Source organism: Chaetodon trifascialis, chromosome 13 (genome assembly GCF_039877785.1).
Source record: "Chaetodon trifascialis isolate fChaTrf1 chromosome 13, fChaTrf1.hap1, whole genome shotgun sequence".
Taxonomy (NCBI): domain Eukaryota; kingdom Metazoa; phylum Chordata; class Actinopteri; order Chaetodontiformes; family Chaetodontidae; genus Chaetodon; species Chaetodon trifascialis.
This window is the reverse complement of record NC_092068.1, coordinates 20,381,924-20,395,928: the sequence shown is the minus strand read 5'-3', so window position 1 is coordinate 20,395,928 and position 14,005 is coordinate 20,381,924. Positions and strand designations below refer to the sequence as shown.

General features: G+C 47.2%; 1 protein-coding gene across 1 annotated transcript; it reads left to right on the top strand.

Annotated features, from left to right (window-relative positions):
• Positions 1-1,108: 1,108 nt before the first annotated feature.
• Positions 1,109-13,643, top strand: tnfaip3 (tumor necrosis factor, alpha-induced protein 3). The gene is made up of 9 exons (XM_070978250.1): positions 1,109-1,411; positions 2,968-3,368; positions 7,307-7,497; positions 7,685-7,826; positions 8,376-8,546; positions 8,645-8,825; positions 8,969-9,966; positions 10,165-10,370; positions 10,575-13,643. The coding sequence occupies exons 2-9, from the start codon at positions 3,062-3,064 to the stop codon at positions 10,854-10,856; spliced, it is 2,478 nt and encodes an 825-aa protein (XP_070834351.1). The 5' UTR covers positions 1,109-1,411; positions 2,968-3,061; the 3' UTR covers positions 10,857-13,643.
• Positions 13,644-14,005: the final 362 nt, after the last annotated feature.

Sequence of the window (14,005 nt, the reverse complement as noted above, 5' to 3'; positions counted from 1 at the left end):
TATTTGTCCGTTCATGTCGTCCAAATGCATCATGCCTCTTTGTCTCACACATGCAAAACCAGCGAGTCAAAGGTGACAAAAGTACAGAGTTGTGACTGTTCCTCTGTTGCAGCAGCTGCTCTGGTAGACCACAGTCCTCACAGCTGACTCAGTCACTGATAATAAAACTTGTTAACCACCATAACCCACAGGTGCACAAAGGTACCAGTGTTTCTTCGTCTCTGATAGCTACAGACATGAGGGATGATGGTGTGCTGATGTTTGGGACTAACCTAAATTTGTGAAAAACATCTAATACAACAAAGATTTCTGTGTGCACAGTTGCGTTCAGGTGCATCGTCATAAGCTATGGAAACATGTAGGTTTAATAGTCTCCCTGAAGAGAGAGGTCTTTTTTGTTATGTGATTTAAAAGCAAACTCAATGTCATGTTTTATTGCTTGTCATGCGATTATTTTTCGTGACAGATTTGTAAAGCATTGTTCTTGTCTGACATATGTTTCACCACTGCAAATATATCTGCAGATATATTTTTGGTGTCTTTTAAGTCCATGTGGGCTGTGTACTTGAATGTGCATGAAGCGAAAAATAACATAACTGCTTTACTAACAAACTATTGACAGAAAGAGAGTGAGAGAAGCAGATTATTTGAATGAATCTTGCACCCATGCATCCAGCCAAGACATCAAATCCCTCTGAGCAGCGGAGAGTCTTCTTTACAACCACTGACACAATTTCTTAACAGTCAAAACTGTATCACATCATCCTTCCACTCATACATAAACAAACAAATAAATGCACGCATGCATACATTCAGTCAGTCAGCGAGTCAAAGCCTGTTTATCATCAAGTGATGAGTTTTTCTTTCGCTCCCTTGACTCATTTGCCGAGGCTGGACTCATCGCGGGATAATGATTTATTTCTAAGGCTGTCTCATGAAATAGAGTATGACGCGACCTGTCTGTCTCCCTCAGTGACGCTCCTTTGTGCTCAGTAGGTGGGATATGCTTTTCAGTATTGAGTCAGACAGATGGAGAGCCCCCTGGCGGCGGGAGCTGCAAGTGCACAGGTTGTGAGAGAGAGAGAGAGAGAGAGAGAGAGAGAGAGAGAGAGAGAGAGAGAGAGAGAGAGAGAGAGAGAGAGAGAGAGAGAGAAAGGAAAATGGGTGGACGGAAAGTCCCTGTGTGGAAATCCCCTTGACTTGGGATTTTTAAAAACTATCTGTAGCGGGCGTGTGTACTCTTTTGAAAGGCTTCGCAGGCTGCGAGGGCTCCAAAATAGATCTGATACTGAAGGAAAGAGAAGGTTGAATGGCGCCGAGGACCGCTGCGGTGAGGCTGAGTGAAGTGGCTGAGAGAGGACTAGCCTGAGCATCCGGGAGGGCTTTGTTATTACCCCGACATATAACACAGGTAAGACAGCCGTCCTCCCTCCCCGTGCCTCCCCATGTGGACAACCATTTCTCACCAAGAGGGGGTGAGACCTGGCGGGCACGTCACGTTCGGGCCTTGAGTAATGTATGGTCGTGTTTCTGGGGACATGGAGGAAGCTTGAAGCCTGCTCACGACAGTGGCTTTGACAGCCATTGTTTACAAAGACGTCACCCTCAAGCGGCTAACGGGGCATTTAAAACAGCCGAATGTAGCATCGGCGCCGCTTCTCCGTGTAGATACCCGCGGCGCGAGACGCGGTGGAAGGCTACATTGTTTCAAAGGTAGTTGTCATTGGAATTACGTAAGCCTTTAACGTCAGCAAAGTCTCCTGTTATTGTGTTTTTGTGTAGCCAGTCATCCTAAACCGCAGCGTCCACCGCTGTGCCGCTGTCTGCCTGCCCAAAAAGTCTGCCAGCGGTGCCAGCACACCAAACGGCGACTAATGATTCGTGTCAACATGCCCACTGACACCCAGGCTGCCTGTTGTCTGGTCCCTCGCGTGAGCGACTAGCCCTTTAGCATGGCCTAGCCTGTTGTTGCACCTGCCGCTGTTTGGGTAGTAAAGGCACAGGGGCTACTACGCGGGCGGAGTGTGCGGCGTGTTGTCGCGGTGTGGAGCAGGAACCACCGACTGGCAGCTGCTGAGCGCTTGTTGTCGGGAGTTAAAAAGTCAGCAGAAACTCCAGGCCCTACTTGCTGACCGCCACTTTCTACTTCCTGTGAACTCCGTGTGTGCTGACACCCTCTTCGTTTTGGGTGAAATGGTCCTTTAATGCCTCAGAGTACTTTAAAGCAGCAACCAGAGTATAGAGGTGAGTGTGAAAACTGTCAAGCAGTGAAAGTTAGCATCAGATGTGTGTGTCCACATTCTTAGCGTTGTTTAGTTATCCTTCACACTGAAATTTCCAAACTGAAATCATGCAAGTTTGCAAACTTTAGGTTGCATGTTGTTGACTCATTTTCCTATCTGAAACTTCAGCACGATACTGGCACAGGGATGGAAAATTGTCAGACGATTCCTCGCCTGACTGCGTGTTTAAAGCAGACTCAGATGCAGGCCAACCAATGGAGAAAGGTGTTGGCGAGGGAGGAGGCCGCGGGGCGCTCGGTGTGACCTTCCCAGCAGCCTTGGGAAGCCTTGGGTGGCCTTCAGTTCAAGTCTGGAAAACACCCATTTATTGTTGGAGGGCTTCAAGCTCAGTGGGACACTGGGACGCCCTGTTTGGGGAAACTTGCGAACCGTCAAGACGAAAAGGAGAATTAAAAGAACAAACAAGAAAACAAAGGGCTCTTTGTGTGCCTTATTCCATTTGGCCCACCAGAATCTCCAGTGAAAAAGCACCAAACGGCTCTCACAGTGCACTGATCCTGTGTGTTGGGTGGTTTCCCGAACAAACTGTAAATTAAGTTGTGTCTTGAGTCTCAATTAATAAGGAAGGGGAATCTCCACTGAAAATTTCCCACCCGTCTATACTGTTATTTTCTACTGTATGCTGCTCTGAAATAACACATCCACTCCCCTTCTCTCCATGCAGTTTCCACGTTGTTCGGACAGCGGTGGTTTGCGCCTCCTCCTCCTCCTCGTTCCTCCTCCTCCCCTCCTTCCATCCACCTGGCCACACATCCGCCATGTCGCAGGGTCAGAACTTCCTCCCCAAATTCCTGTTTGTCTCCAACCTGCTGAAGGCGGTGAAGATCCGTCAGCGAGTGCCCAACGACGTGGTGAAGCCGGCTGCCAGTGGCGGCCTGATGCACCACCTGCGGGGTATGCACCGTTACACGCTGGAGATGATCGCCATGAACCATTTCCCGCAGGCCTTCAGGGAGGTGGTGCAGGCCGCCATCCTGGACCGAGCCATGCAGGCCTCATTGGAGCAGGAGAAGAAGCTGAACTGGTGTCGGGAGGTGAAGAAGATGGTGCCCTTACGTACCAATGGTAAGAGGGATTTTGCAGATGTTTAGGAACTGAGTCTCCAGTAAAGCAGCTTTCTGTGACTTTCCTACTTGAGGATGAAGCTTCATGAAGTTTGGAGCAATTTAGTGAGGTTTTTTGTATGTTTTACCACATAAGTTTGTGGTTTAGTAGTGTGTGTGTATTTGTGGATCAGTGTGAGTGAACGCTGTTGGAGTAGGACGTTCTGGTGACATTTAATCTGAAGTTCAACAACAGGAACGATTGTACGGATGGGTTGCAGAGCTGATGTCAAACTTTTGTTCCTTGATATCAGGAACTGTAGCGATCTCCAGTGCTCAGGGCGGAGGATGTGTTTTGCTTTTGTTTCATTTTCTGTGATCGAGGAGGTGCGTATGTGTGAGTCAGGCCTATTTGATATGTAAATTCTGAGATGGCATTACTCACAAGCAGGGTTACTGTAAGTGACACCAATGGAGGGACACAGTTGACACTTTCACATACACTCATTTAGCAGCCCCCTTTGGTTTTGCTGTGCCGAGCTGAAGCGTTTGAGTTCAGTCAGCCCGGTGCTAAGTCATGTTTTCTGTTACGTGGATGTCGTAACACGGGAACATCCCGGAGTAGGCAAACATTCAGACCTGGGCCCGATTGCTTCTGATCATAGCTCTGTACTGGGAATTTCTCTGCCGTCACATGCAGTACTGTTATTTATTGTCGATGATGTTTCAGACTCGACTATTTCCACAGTTTTTCATTTGCAACCTGAGGGGTATGTCCCCTCTGTTTCTGTGTAGGTGTATGTGAGTAGTGTGAATGTCAGTGGATCTTAAAACATCTCAAATGATTTTAACTTCCCCACCTGCCTGCCCGACTGCCTGACATAGGTTTATCATGCTGTCTTAGTGACAGTCCCACAGCTCACCAGGCCTTGTTAAATCAAATCGTCTGCTGGCCTTTTTTAATCTATATCGTAATAACGTCAACACATCTGGCGTGTACATCAGACACTATTTTTACACGAGGGGAAAAAACAACGTTTGAAGGGAAACATCAGCCATGACATTCACAACAGAAGAAGGAAGCGGAAATCAAGCTGGGTTACAAGTTTGTCTTAAACATGTGAGTTTCCAGAGGAAATAGTGTCTTTCTTTCTCATAGGAAGCAATTAACACTCAACAGAGAAAAATTCCTATGTTGAACTTAACTTTGAGCATTTACCGGATGGATGAGGAACTGGCTGGATTCATTGTGTGCTCTGTCCTCATGCTTATTTTTCAGTACTGAAACTCTTTGTGAGGGCCCCATGGCAATTCTGAAGTTAGTAATGACTAAAGTAGTTACTGGTACTCTCATCAGCGCACGCTTCCTCTTCAGAAAGACCCCCAAAAGGATGACAAGCTCGTCTGACTTCTGCTGACAGCAACCTGCCTGGAATTTCCTGTCTTGCGAAGATGATGTCATAAAGATGAGACAGAATTTAGAGCCGGAGCGTCTAACTCTGAAGGACCCAGACGTGACTTTGAGCAGAGGACGGACAACACGCACGCACGCACGCACGCACGCACGCACACACACACACACACACACACGGAGGACTGACTGACTGCTGCTGAGTCACTGGAGCTCAGCAGACACACATACAGAGAGGGAACGTGAGAGAGCAAAAGTCCGTCAATGAACGTCCAGTCAGAGCGGGTCATATTAATCCAGCTTCTCGAAGTCATAACACTGTTATAAGATCAGTCTCCACATTGTCTGGGATATAAATTTACCCATTAGCCCAAAGTCTTTTCCTCAGGTCACCATCTATGTGATTTCACAAAAGACTAAAACATCTGAACGAATTTCAATCTTCCCAAAACCCAACTTCACTCCCAGGCTGGCAGAAATGGAACCGACCATCATGAAAGCAAGACAGCTTCATAAAACGTCCACTCCCTGCAGTCAAGATAAGCATTTTTCAGTTTTGTGCAACTTTTCCGCCCAGCAGAAGAAACGAGTTATTGAAATTCACTGTGTCTTCTGTCCTGAATGTCTAGGACGCATCCGAGGGTTTTTCCCAAACAGCATCCCATGTCTGTCATGTGTCCCCAACAGGCAGGATTTGTTCGGCTGGAGTACACTGACTCTACATATTGTAGCAGCAGAGAGGACACACACACACACTGCCACAGTGTTCTTGCCTTATTAGTGCAGATTGCTTTAATGTGGCAGCCATATTGTTTGATTAAAAAACGTACAGCAGTGTAATATCACAGAAATAGTCATGGCCAGGACACGTTTTGTTGGCTAGTCTCAGTAGATGCCTTGCGGACAAAGAGGGGGATGGTGGATGATGTGTGACACAAACATAGAACCCCACTGGAAAGCACAACATTGCAGACTTGTGGTAAGTGTCACCTGGATGGGAACCAGATGAGGATTAAGTCTGGTCCTACACTGGTGTGTTTTCAGGAAGTGTCCCAGCTTGTCACAGAGGAAGTGTCTATATTTAGACAGATGGGACCAGCAGACCGTCTTTCATCTTTGGTCGGCAGGCAGCTCTATTCAGGGTCAAAAGTCTGTGTGTTTTTGAGTGCAAGAGGAACTGATTATACATGCATGTTTGGGTGTTTGTGCCTATTCTTGTATGCCTGTGCATGTGTCTCTGTTGAGGGTGCCTTTTCTCACTAGAGAGCTGTGCATTTTATGTTTTTGTTGAGAGTGATGCAAGAGCGCCGAAATGCAACAACAGCTAGCTGGTCTGAAATAGAAGTGGATGTGTCTTTTTCTCAGAGTACAGTGGGATTGTTCCTTCAGTTGAATGAACACTGTATCTCACATTACAGTCATCTCGCACCACTGATGATGCTATTTTGAGATATCTGATCACAGTTTGGCCCATGGCTGACACTTACCCCAGGCTAAACTCATTTCAGGATTTTTCTAAGCCAACATTTTCTTAGTTGTGTTTTAAATGGTGTTTCCTGTGCAGAGGTTGCGGACAGCTCTTGGATTCGGATTGTCTTGGTCTGAAAGTTTAATTTTTAATGCAGCAGCTTTGTACAGAGCACTGTGTGCATGCTTCAGGTGAGTGTGTGAACTACTGCCAGGTAAACAGAGCACACATTACAGAACCTGCGAGTGCACATGTTATCTCAGTGCTCATTAATCACAGCCTTCATCGGGTGTTGATAGCAGTAGTTAAAAAGATAACATTCCATCCTGTCCAAGCCACACCCCTGTGGAAAGTCCAGGACCAGCTGAGTAGCACTGATGAGTTGGGATCATAGGAGGGGAACACACACACGCACAAAAGGCAGAAGTTAGCGCAGGGAAATTCCTGTGTTTAGTGTGGCAACAGGGTTTTTCATTGCTACACGCATTGACAAACATGGGCTCTCCTGTTTCACAATGAGAAAAAGACCCAGCGCTGCTATAGGAGACTAAATAAAATTCCAAGGTTTTCAGTTGCTCACACACACACAAAAAAGCCTTTTCGAGAAGCCAACTTTATCTCTTTGGAGGGTTAATGGAACAAAGAGGAAGTAGTCTCTTTGACATGAAACAAGACAGCATATTTTTTGAGTGTTTCCAGGCAGATTAGAGGAGAAAACGAGTGACATTTAGATTTTCAAAAATGTATTTCAGGTAAATTTAAGTGCTGTTTTTCTCAGGCCAGCTGTGTAAAAGCCAAGCTTTGTCTGTAGCATGTGCGTACTTTTAGACATGTGAGGGTCACATAATAGTCTAGACACCAGATAGTGCAACAACCGGCCCGATGGCCTGGAAATCCCCAGACTTTTGTTACGCTTCTCTGTGTGCGCACTGCACTTGTCTGTTGTGTATGCTGTGTTCTGTATTTGCATGTGCGTGTGCATGTTCCGCTGTGCAATTGTACAAGTTTCTGTCCTGTGAACAAAACCAACTACCCTTAGTACTAATATCATACTCTCTACCTCTTCTGTGTGTTTTTGTAGGAGATGGGAACTGTTTGCTCCACGCGGCCTCTCAGTACATGCTGGGCGTTCAGGACACAGACCTGGTGCTTCGGAAAGCCCTCCACGGTGTTTTGAAAGAGACAGACACTGGTGTCTTTAGAGCTCGCTTCCAGGCAGAGCTGCTCCAGTCCCAGGAGTTCACCCAGACCGGTCTCCGATACACCACCATGGTATGAACATTAAGATTATTGCATCCTTGTGTGTAACCTGCAATTGCAGTAGTTCAAGCCAGAGCATGTGCACACATCCCTCTCCTTGTTTTCCTACCTACAAAATACTTTGTAGAATATTTTATGCAAATTTAACCCAAATGTGCAGAAGTTTATACCCCAACTCTTTGTATTTGTGCTGTCCCAGAACTGGGAGGAGGAGTGGGAAAAGATAGTGAAGATGGCGTCTCCGGTCTCCAGTAGCAATGGCCTCCAGTTTGACTCTCTGGAGGACATCCACATCTTCATCCTCTCCAACATTCTCCGCAGACCCATCATCGTCATCGCAGGTACTCCCTTTTTATTATCTCAAAGTCCGTTTATTGCTCCCTGTTAGCCATCAAAGACTCACCGGTCTTGTGTCAACATGTCTTCCAGTGAGAGAGACGGTGAGGCACCTCCTCATAAGAAGTCATGCCATGCCATAAGAAGTCTTCATAGTGTTTGATTTCACTGTATCACCTCCCATCTCCTTTGTTTAGCTGTATGGATGTACAGTGGAGATGTGCAGCAACTTGTTTTAAACTATATTTGAGTTTCCAAGAATGTCGTTCCATTAAAACATAAGAAAATGCCAATTTTAAAGGGGTGACAAGATGTTTGAAAGGTCTTTGTTGCTCTTGCCATGCACTTCTGACTTAATCAAAAGTTTCTGGCTCTAGCATAAGTGATTAGCATTGCTAGCATTACTAATCAAAATCCCCAAAATAGTTATAGAAGTTGAATTTCATTCAGAATCATGCCAACAATAAGTCTCAGAAAACATGTGCTGAAAAGATATTTGATTGTTCTTGGAGAGTTCTTTTTATAAGTCTCTTTAATCACTGTTCTTTCAACAGACCAGGTGGTCAGGAGTATGAAATCTGGATCCTCCATCTCTCCTCTGAATGTGGGTGGGATTTATCTGCCTCTACACTGGCCGCCCACCGAGTGCTACAAATACCCAATAGTGCTCGGCTACGACTCCCAGCACTTTGCACCCCTCATCACCATCAAAGACAGTGGTCCAGGTAGGAAACAGGTGTTATGTAGCTTAGACGACAAAGGCCTGATATGAAGTCGCTCATGTTTTTATTTCTAAGCGCTTCTATGCCTTTGAATTTCCCAGAGATCCGAGCAGTGCCGCTGATCAACCCGGGCCGGGGGGGCTTTGAGGAGCTGAAGGTTCACTTCTTGATGGAGAAAGAACAGCAGCAGAAAGAGAGGCTTCTCAAAGACTACCTGCTACTGATAGAGATCCCCGTCATAGGCCTGGGCTACGACGCCACACGGATCGTCAATGCTGCACGGTATCTACAGATGATGAGCTCTTTTTGGTTGATGATCACAGATTTTGGTTTAACTTCTGGAAACACATTGATGACAGCAGCTTTATTAACTGCGGTTAAAGTGCGGTTAAGTAAAGAACCACATTGTGTGTCTCTGTCCCAAGGCTGGATGAGGGCAACCTCCCTGAAGACATGAACCTGATGGAGGACTACCTGCAACTTGTCAACCATGAGTACCAGCGCTGGCAGGAGGACAAGGAGCAGGCGTGGGCCGCCCAGCCGCAGCGCCCTCCGCCCTTCTCCGTCTCCCAGCTCTCCCTCATCGAGATCCGCTGTGCCACACCACGATGCACCTTTTATGTCTCTGTAGACACGCAGCCTCATTGCCATGAATGCTTTGAGAAGCGACAGGCCACTACAGGTGGAGGAGCGAGGATAGAAGGGGTGGTGCAGACCAAGGGAGGAGGGGTACAAGGTGGGGTAGGAGTGATAGGGGGATCAGAGACTGAGGTGAGCTCCAGGGGAGCCCGAAGCAGCAGCCCCCCATCCTCCTCTTCTGGGAGAGGGGTGGTGTTATCCAGCCCCCGTTCAGCCCCACCCACCGCTCCCAGCCTCAGCCTGTACAGTGAAACTCATGCCATGAAGTGCAAGACACCCGGCTGCCTCTTCACCCTTAGCGTGGAGCATGATGGACTTTGTGAGCGCTGCTTCAACTCCAGGCAGAACCACGGACCCCCTGGAGCTGGAACAGCTGCTACAGGACTCCCAGGTCCCAATGGGGGGCCTACAGTCCCCCACCCGGCCCAGGGCTCCGGTTGGACCCAGTGGGGGGGCTGCGAGACAGAGACAGAGCGCTGCAGCATGTGCAGACAGGAGGCGTTCAGGATATTCAATGGCCTGTGTCCTCCCTGCATGCAGAGACAACAGGCTCCAGAGAGGGGAGAGCCACAGCAGAACAACCCCAGGACTGAGGCATCGTCTTCAGCTTGGAGCCAGGCCAGGGACGCTGAGCGGCCGTGCCTCACCCTAACCCCGGGGCACACCTCAGCCTGGCAAGCGCCGCTGGCCCGCCCTTGTAAAAGGTCTGGCTGCCAGTTCTTTGGGACGCCAGAGAAATTGGGTTTCTGCACTATTTGCTACGTAGACTATCAGACCAACCACCGTAAGTCCTTAAACTAAACTGGAACACTTCTATCATGTCACAGGTTTTCAGACACAACAACAAATGTCTTATCACGGCCTTTTAAATAAAAAGTCTTAATAAGTTTGTTTTGTATTATGGGAATTAATGTCATGTTTAGTTTCTATTTTTTTCATTATTATATATACTGTTATATTATATGGCCGCTGTCTATTCCAGACCTGACCCCTCCCCCCGCCCCGGTCCAGAGCCGGCATGGTTTGGAGGCAGGCTTCCAAAACGCCTCACGGTGTCGTGGACCTGGGTGTGGTGCCGTTGGCAAGGCAATGCTAGAGGGCTACTGCGACAAGTGCTACGTCAAAGAGCAAAGTGCACGGCTCAACCAAGTGGCACATCGCACACCACACTCCCCTCCTCTGGTCATGGTAAGTGTCTGTCAGCCGTCCATTCTGAACTCCTCCTTCCACCTTTGTCATCTGTCAGCTGTGTCTCATCCTTCCTTTGTCTCGCTTTTTCTGTGATTCTCACTGCTTCTTGCAGTATCCTTCTGGTCCACAGTTGCCTTCCAGTTGCCGACTGACCTTTCTCTCCTCTCTCTTTGCTCCCCCTCTCTTCCTCTGTACAAAAAGCGTGACCGAGCAGTCAAACCTAGATCTTCGCAGCAATCCCAGACCCAGACCCAGACCCAGTGCCGGCGGAGTGGCTGCAGTAATGTGTCCCCGGGTTGCACAGACCTCTGCCCAGAGTGCCACACGCGTGGCCAGGGCAGGGAGGCGGGCAGGCGGGCGCAGGCGCCCAAGGAAAAGTCCAAGCAGCGGTGCCGGACGCAGGGCTGCGACCACTACGCCAACCAAGAGAAACAGGGCTACTGCAATGAGTGTGACCACTTCAAACAGATTTACCGCGGCTGACCACTTTCACACCCACGCACGCAACAACGATGACGAGACATCGCTAGCACGCTAGAGCCGCTGCCCTGCTGTGGGCGCCCCATGCCAGTCAATGCACCTCTGATACTAACTAACCAACTAACTAACTAGCTAGTGACTAACTAGTAACCTTATGGCCTGAAAATCAAGCCCCCCACGTAGAATGTGAAGAGAGAGTGTGTGTATGTGGGGGTAGTTGGGGGGGCGGGGGTTGAGTGTGTATGTGTGTATGCGCGTGTATGTGTGTGAATGCGCGCGTGCATGTTTGTTCACAGTAGACATGGCCTACAGAATACCTCTTTGTGCAATTATTATCATCTGATGTGCCCTGTGCACTTACACGTTGAGAGGTTTGGCTACATGTCAGAGCAACTGACTTAACTCTTGTGTACAATATGTATTTAGAGGTACGTAGTGAATCGTGCCGGACAAAATGATTGTATGTTGACATAACAAGAAGCATCTGACATTGCTTTCTAGACCACAGCCAAGGATTTATACCCCCACCCCCCCAGTCTGTCTGTCTATCTGTCTTAACCCATCTGTGTATCTGTCTGCCTGTCTGTCTAGCATTTGCTCTGTAGAGTGAGGGACACAGCAGTTGGGGAAGCACAGCAACGAATCTGTGGAAGTTGTAAGCAGAAGTGAGCCACACTGGGCCAAAACTAACCTAGCGAAGTGCTTGAAACGAAATTAAACGCTATCCACCATTGTTTGGCTTAGTTCTCCAAAAACACTTGCATGTCCTCCTAAAATAGACTTGCCAAGAAAAGCTTGTGCAATCAATATTGTAAAAATAATCAATAACGAATTTCCTTTCATTCGCCAATCGATCGCAGTGTTAGTTCATGTTTTGAGGCAGATTAACCTCAGCGTCGTTAATAATCTGTTATATGAAGTCAACATTCTGAATCGCTGCATATGGAAAGTAACTTCAGACCATGTGTCTCAACAGTGCAAGACAGACAGGGCAGGCCCCTGCTAGTTCTGGTGCTACATGTACAGAAATACAAGCCTCTCCATTGTAGCCAACATGCTGGCGGTGTCAGCGGACAGAAGGCAGAGAAGACAGTAGAGACAGGACTCATTCTCTTTCTATTCCTCCTGTCCTTCCTCTTATTTCCCCTCTTCTCCTCCAAAACAGATCTGTTGCCTTGGACGTTGTTTTCCTGTTTACTGACCACTGAAGCACCTAGAAATGCATAACACATACCTACACATCATGCGCACACAAACGTCGTAGCTCCAGTTCTGTCAGAAGGGGATTGCCAACTACAGAGAGAGCTGAGAACATAATGGCGAGTGAAGTCTGGATGATGATCCACCTCACCACCGCATACACACATATGCACACACATGCACATGCAAACACAGCTCTGTGAGATTGTATGCGCCCCACCCCAGCCTGAGGTGATGTGTAGGTAAACAAACCCGTAGAGAAATGCATTCCTCTCTGCTCCACCCCACTGGATGTGCCAAGGCGACAATTCAAAACTTCAGAGAGCAATCCCATTGCCTGCTTTGGCTAATCTTGTTTATCTGAATGTGTTTTGTGCTGCTGCTACAACAGCACAGTATTGGGGCTGATCCTCGATAAGTTTTGCCTTTAAGTAGTGATTGAAATTTTATGGACCAGAGGGGCCTGATCAGTGATCCTGGATCAGTGCTCCCACCTATAAAATGCTTTTGTGAATATGGATCTTGGTCCATATTGTAGGACCTTCCAACCCAATGCCTCATCTTCAACACACACACACACACACACACACACACACACACACACACACACACACACACACACACACACACACACACACACACACACAAACGCACGCATGTGTGCGTCTGGAATACGCAAAACTGACATTCCTGTTTATTTTTTTTATTTGTTTTGGGATTTTTTAATGTATTTTGATATATTTGGTTTCGTTTCTGCCAAAAAAAAAAAATTACATGTGCCATCAATCGCCAAACAGTTGTTGTTACCTCCTTAAAAATGGCCAGCCTGGATCATACTAAACTAACTAGCCACAGATAGGCATCTCAGATTTTGTGCAACCACATACGAGCGCTTATCAAGCCCTCTCACGCTGAAAATCCCCACACGGCCGCTATCTTTTCGTGAATACAAAGAAGTCATCATCCATAGAGATGACCTCAAGTGTAAAACATTTATTAAAGGAACTCAAATGTGACGTCAACTGGAACAGTTTCCCCCTCCTGCCACTGTCGGCAGGTGTCCATCTGTGGCTCTAGTTAGAGAAGCATAGACAAACAGGCTCTTGGTCTGCCTTTTCATTCAACTGTATCTAAAGCTGTCGGGCCAGCCCACGTGTTGACGGCCTGTACGTAGATCTCTGTGTGCTTTAATCACCTCTAGACAAACCTTAATCAATTAAAGGCCAATTAGTGGTCAGCTCATCAGGGCCCCTTAACAAGCTTTCGGGGCATTGACTGAGTTCGACTGGGAGGAGATCACATAAGTTGCACATGACTTGTCTAAGCTGCTGAGGCATTTAAGAATGGTACTCTGACTCGCTTAGGGACATTCCAACAGTAGGAAGAGCATCCGCTTAAGAGCAGAAGGTGTAACAAAACATGCAAACTGTGTGGAAGTTTCTTTGTGTGACCTTTCGACAATAGGGTATTGTATGAAAAAAAGCCTGTTTTATTTGTTAAGTATTTATTCATATCAAAATATCTGTATTGTGTGATTCAATAATTATTTATATGTCGTCCTGAAATGAATTATTTTTATTAAGAAATCTGAAATCTGTCTAATGTGGTTCTTGCTTCACTGGTTTGTGTGCGTGTGTGTGGATGGTTAGGAGGGAGAGAAAAATGTGTGTGTGTGTGTGTGTGTGTGTGTGTGTGTGTGCACTATCACAGAATATGTGTATGCAACACAGCCATGTGTGCTTCCCTACAAACACTTGCACATACAGTATGCTTATGCGTGCTCTTTGAGATTTCAACATTGCACTCTTATTACAACATCTCTCTCTTCTGCGCTGTGTGTTGCCTAATGCAGTTTTGTGCTGAAAAGCATCTGCTCACTATTGGCACCAAATCCATCTCCAGTGTAGGAAGTACAGTGGGTGCTGCAATAGTCATCAGATAACTGATCACTG